General features: G+C 38.1%; 1 protein-coding gene across 13 annotated transcripts in view; it reads left to right on the top strand.

Annotated features, from left to right (window-relative positions):
- Positions 1–6,270, top strand: part of Mllt10 (MLLT10 histone lysine methyltransferase DOT1L cofactor) — a 144,466-nt gene that overhangs the window by 29,556 nt on the left and 108,640 nt on the right. For all 13 annotated transcript variants that reach the window (XM_021195224.2, XM_021195229.1, XM_021195228.1 and 10 more), the window contains one exon: positions 5,151–5,205. In XM_021195224.2, the coding sequence (XP_021050883.1) occupies positions 5,151–5,205 (55 nt within the window). The remainder of the gene's footprint in view (positions 1–5,150; positions 5,206–6,270) is intronic.

Consider the following 6,270-nt stretch of genomic DNA (forward strand, 5'->3'; position numbering starts at 1 on the left):
TTTTTTTTTTTTTTTTTTTTGTCTGCTTATTTTTGTGTGTGTGTAGGTCAGAGAACAATGTATGGGGAGCTGGTTCTCCACCATGTGTGTTCTGAGACTGAAACTCGTAGGCTTGGGGCCAAGCACCTTCGCTCTCCAAGAATCTTGCTATTCCCGGTCTATTCTTTCAGTCTGTTCTTTAGGCTGGACCCTACATTATTGATTTATATTGGTTTTCCACTGTGGTAACAGAGCATATTCAGTGGTTTAAATTACTTTCATTTCACTGTGTCTTGAGCAGGAGGTGGTGGTACATACCTGTGTGTGATGCTAGCACCCTGGATGGAGAGAGGTGCCAGCCTTCCGCGCTAGGCTAACCAGGGCTGCTGCGTAAGGAGACCCTGCCTCAAGTCAGTTTTGTTTTACAATTATATCTTACACGGACTTGTTTAAGGTCTTTAGTGAATGTATTATCATGTTTATTTAAGAAGTACATGTATTATACAACGGCTCGGATTATCTCTTTGTTGTATGTGAGTTCATGTACATATGGAAACCAGAGACCCATATTCTCCCTGTCTGCCTCCTTGTTTTTGATATGGAGTCTCTTGCTAATCCTTTTTTGCCAGCCAACTTGGTTGGCTAGTACAGCTCCAGGGAGCTCAACGTCTCAGTGCTGGGAATTACAGGTGTGAGCCATTATTTAAATGAGGTTTAGACTTATAAGTAATTTAAATATATTTTAGGATTACTTTTCTTTTTAGAGTTACTTTAATAATACACAATTAATGCACTATACAGTTCAAACATTTGAAGTGTGTAGTTTTTTTAGTTTTACAAAATTTTTTTTTTGTATTTGTGTGCATGAGCTGGCAAGGCTTGATGTCAGGCATCTTAAGCACACTTCCTCTCCCTCTTACTGTCCCTCTCCCTGTTCCTCTCCCTGTCCCTATCTCTTTGAGAAGGTCTCACTATATAGTTCTGTCTTTTCTGGAACTCAATATGTAGACCAGGCTGGCCTTGAACTCAGAAATCTGCCTGCCTCTGGGATTTAATCCCAAATGCTGGGATTAAAGGCATGTGCCACTACTGCTTGGTGTAGACTCATTTTTTTAAAAAAAATTTTATTTTAATCATATTTATTTACTTACCCATTCATTCATTCATTCATTCCACATGTGTTGTGTGAGTACACACATACCACAGTGTGCTTGTGGAGGTCAGAGGACAACTGTCGTGGGAGTCAGTTTTCTTAGCAATGTGGGTCCCATGGTTTGCTTGATTTTTCAGGTTGTGAGGTTTGGTGACAGGCACCTTTACTCATGAGCTGTCTTGTATGACTCACTTTGTTTATTGTTGTCATCACCGTTATTATTAATTACTATTTGTGTGTTTGTAAGTGTGTGTTGGACACATGGTGGGGATGCCACAGCAAGCATGCGGAAGCCAGAGGACAATTTGTACAGTCCTATCTTTTCATATTTACATGGTTTCCAGAGATAAGATCTCAGCTCACCAGCCTTGCTGAACCATCTTGCCAGTCTTTCCCTTTTATTTTTACAAAGTATGTTTGCTGCTGCTGAATTGTGCTTACTATGTTAATGTTAACTATTTGCTTGTGAGATAAATATTGAACAGAAAGAAGGAAGGGCCAGGAATGTTGGCTAACTCACATATAGAATACTTTTCACCCAGGCCTGCAGTTACCTAGTGTTTGAGAATCCTCACCTCACAGATACTGCCATAGCTGTGCTAGAGTCTTCTGGATGATTAACCATTACAGTTGGTTATTTGCAGGTATAGAGTGCGTATATGAATATATAATTTTGTATTGACAGTGCTTTTTCTTTCAGTATTTTATACATTTATTATTTGGGTCTTTGTCAGGTCTGTGTCTGTATCTGTGTCTGCCCCCCTCCCCTCCCCCCTTCTGTTTTACTGTTTTTGAGAGAGGGTTCTCTGGTGTATCCCTTGCTGCCCTGGAGTGTGCTTTGTAGAGTAGACTGGTCTTGAACCTTGTGCAGTCCTCTTGTTTTTCTTTCTAGTGTGGAAAGTACAGGTATGTGTCCTCCAGCCTCCTTTCTGTTTGGTTTTGAGTTCTCTGAACGTTTCTTTTTCTGCATATTGTAGTTGTCCCTCTCCCTTTCTTCTGTCTCCTCTAGTTATTCTGCAGTGCTGTTTTATTTTATTTTATTTTATTTTTTTATTTACAATGCTAATCAATTAACTCAGAACCTTCCACATGTTAGGCAGCTCTCCACAATCCAGTTATATCATGTCTAGCTTTGTTTTATTTTTGAGACAGGATCTCCATATAGTACAGGCTAGCCTGAACTTGGCACAGTTCTCCTGATTTTGTGTCCTCTGTGCTACTGGACCAGGCTTGATATGTAATGGTTTTTGTTTTTTTCTTTTTCAACCTTGTAAATGCCCCTAAGCTACATCTCTACATCTTTATTTAGCTCTATTCTGTTAATAACTTTTCCTTTGTTGATATTTCCCATTTTATTTATTACAGGCACATATTTATTCTATTTCATGTGTATTTTATTTACTTAATTTGTTTAGTTTCACTGTATCCCTGGCTATCCTGGATCTCAACATGTAGACCAGGTTGGTCTCAAATCTGCTACCTCCAAAGTCTGGGTAAATTTGGAGTTGACTTTGATTTCCTTTTGTTTCGACGATTAGCCTTTTTTAAAGCTAATTTTTGTAGTTGGTCAAATAATGTAGATCATCTCACAAATTCTCTTATTTGTTGAAAAGGCCATGTTCTGTTGTATTCCTCTGAAGGAGTGAATTTTTGGGGGGTGGGAATGTAGTTTAGTTGTCGTTATCTAGTCATTACCTCAGAAGCCAAGCCTGATGGATGGAACATGCCTATCAGGCTAGCACTAGAAATTAGATGGGAGGGCCAGACTTCCAAGATATGCCACATAGGCATTTGCACAAGACCCTGTCTCAAGAGATAAAAGAATTCTCTGTGTGTAGAAGTTGAGGCATATGTATACCAGGATGCATGTGTGGTAGTAGAGAGGATAACCATGAATGTTAGTTACCTGGGTCCTCAGTATTCAGCTTTACATCCATTTTACCCACTGAGATGTCTCCTAGCCCTGAAATGGACATTTTTTAAAAATCAGTGTTGGTTGATTCTTTGGATTCAAACCATCTTGTATGTATTTTGATTGAATACATGTTTTAAACTTCTCAACTTGAGCTGGGCCAGTGGATTGTGCTGTATATGTGTGATGTAAGGTAAACAAAAGATTTGGGTTGATTATTAGGGTTCTTTCTCCTCAGTTTGCCCCATTTGGAATTCAGATCTTATGTTACAGACCCCGGAGATCTTCTGAGCCCTCCGTTGTGGTTCTTTGGTATTATGACTACAGGAACCTCTAAGGGTTGGCTTTGCCCTGTCTTCAGACAGGGTTTCTCTGTGCAGGGTAACATATTAAAAAAAACCTAAACTCTGATGGTGGTTCTTCTCAAGTTTTCACTTAGTATAGATTCCAGATGCTTTTTATCTGCCATGCATCTCATTCAGTTAGCAGTTACTGTGTTCTTTAAAGGTTATGTTTTTATCAGTATTATTACAGGTTGGTCCTCTCATAGCTTACCACTCTTAGAAGTCTAAATTCATTTACTATTGATTTTAAAGAATGTATGATATAGTTCAGCTGATTGTAATTATATTTCTTCTTAAATTTTGAGATAGGACTTTATGTAACCTAGCCCAGGCTGACCTCAGATTTAGATAGCTGAGGATAATCTTTAATTCCTCTTGCCTCTACTTTTTCAGTGCTGGTATTATTACAGTTGAGGTCCATCAAAACTGGTCCAGAACCTTTAAAGACCTTTCCCCCTTCTGGCCCACTATGTAGCTGGCTGGCCTGGAACTTGCTATGTTGATCAAGCTGGGGTTGAACTCAGGACATTCATTTGTCTCCGCCTCCCTCGTATACATCACTGTGCTCAGCAAGCTGTATAGCTGTGTGTATGCCATTTTTGTGTGTGTATGAGTGTGCATGTATATGTGTGTGTCCATGTGTGCATGTGCCTGCAGAGACCAGAAGAAAATGTCACATTCCCTGGAGCCAGGAGTTAAGAGACACTGGTGAGCCAACTGATGTGGGTGATCGGAACCTAACTTGGATTCTCTGGAAGAGCAGTGCCTGCTGAGCCATCTCTCCCACCCTTTAAGTTGATTCTTGACGGTAGTAGAAACCGAGACTACTTTCCTACAGTAATTCAAGCATGTATTAGAGATGGTAGTGATCTTTATAAATGTCAAAACCTTGTATCTGGCCTGTATTAAAAGGGCTTTTAGATGGTTTCTCATAGTGCTTCATACTAGCCTTGAGCATGGTAATCCTTTCAACCTCCTGAGTGACGAGATGCTGGTACATACTACCATACCCTTTTTTTCTCTCTCCAAGTAGGTCTTGCATGTTTTCTGGGATGGTGTCAAACTCTTAGACTATTGATATTCGTGATACAACATCCCAAGAATTTTGTTATTCTGCTACCACATTTGACTTTGGTTTTACTAATAGGAAAATTTGGTACTTTGCTTGTTTGTGTGGACCAAATGGCTTCAATTCATGGAAGTACTACTGGCTAAATTGGGACGACAGGCATGGGCCACTATGTCTGATTTTAATGTAAACTTTTTTCTATTTTTTTCTAACAGTTTTTAATGTATATGTAAATTATTATCTAGTATTAAAAGAAAAAAATCATTAAGAAATTTTAAACGGTGAAGAGATGGCTTAGTAGTTCTTAAAAGCACTTGCTGTTTTTGCAGTGGACCTGGGTTAGGTTTTCAGCAGGCACATGATAGGTCCCAGCCATCCATAGAATACCAGGGAGGGAATCTGCTGCCCTCTTCTGGCTTCGATGGATACCTTCAAACATGTGGTATGCATGCATGCCTACCTGTACATACATGTAAAACAGTCAAACAAAATAAAACTGAATCTTTTAAAAACAAATAATTTGTGATTAACAGTTATTTTGTGAAAAGTGTTCTGGAATTCTCTTGGTGGCAATGAATAGAAATGGTATTAGTTTCAAAGTTATAGGAAAGATGTGGTTTTGGTGATCTGAAAAAACTTCATTGCCTTTTCCTTTTCCTTTTTTTTTTTTTACTTTTAATTTTCTTTAAATAGAGATGTGAGCTGTGTCCCCATAAAGATGGAGCTTTAAAAAGAACAGATAATGGGGGTAAGTACAGTCTTTAAAAAAAATACTGAAAACTGGAATGGAATAGCATTTCAAACTATTTGGTAGTTAATATTATTTTATTAAACATTGTTTGCTAAATTGTTAATAGTGATGTAATTAATTAATTGGAGACAAGGTTTCACTATGTGATCCAGGCTAATCTGAACGCACCATTTCTTGCTTCATTGTTTCATGTTTTGGGGTTATAGATGGACACATGTATGTGTAGTTTAAATAATTTTCTGAATTCACAGTTTGTCTTTATTGTGTGCAAACTGAAGTATTGGCTATTTCATGTAGAATGATCCACATTCTTCTACTTAAAACCTTGATTTATTTTATGTTTTGAGACAGGGTCTCACTGTATATCCCTGGCTGTCCTGGAACTCACTGTATGTATAGACCAAGTTAGCCTGCACTCAGAGAGACCTGCCTCTTCCTCCTGAGTACTGGGGTTAAGGTGTGAGCCTCCACACCTGCTTTGTTTTTGTTGTTGTTTTTTGAGATAGGGCCTCACTAGGTGCTAGGGTTACAGGACCAACTTTACGTGGCAAAGTATCCTTACTACTGTTCCTCCTAAGTGCTAGCTTACAGTACCAACTCTACTTGGCAGGGTCTGAGCTTTCCTGAGGATTCCAAGCATTTCCTCTTCTGAAAATCCTGAATCGGAATGATTAAAACCTAACACCTTTTGAACACTAGTTTCAGATTTTGGGTTTTTGGATTAGTGATGCTTAGATGGTAAAGTCACTGTAAATGTTCAGAAAAATATCTTCTGGTTCCAATCATTTTTGATGAGGATTGCCCCATTTTTAGTTTTCATCTTCACTTTGAGTTATCTTTCCTTGATAAATGTATCTTTCTCTCTCCTCTGTCTTTCTTTTTCTTTTTCTTTTTCTTTTTCTTTTTCTTTTTCTTTTTCTTTTTCTTTTTCTTTTTCTTTTTCTTTTTCTTTTTCTCTTTCTTTTTCTCTTTCTTTCTTTCTTTCTTTCTTTCTTTCTTTCTTTCTTTCTTTCTCTTTCTTTCTCTTTCTTTCTCTTTCTTTCTTTCTTTCTTTCTTTCTTT

This window comes from Mus pahari, chromosome 3 (genome assembly GCF_900095145.1).
Source record: "Mus pahari chromosome 3, PAHARI_EIJ_v1.1, whole genome shotgun sequence".
NCBI classification, from domain to species: domain Eukaryota; kingdom Metazoa; phylum Chordata; class Mammalia; order Rodentia; family Muridae; genus Mus; species Mus pahari.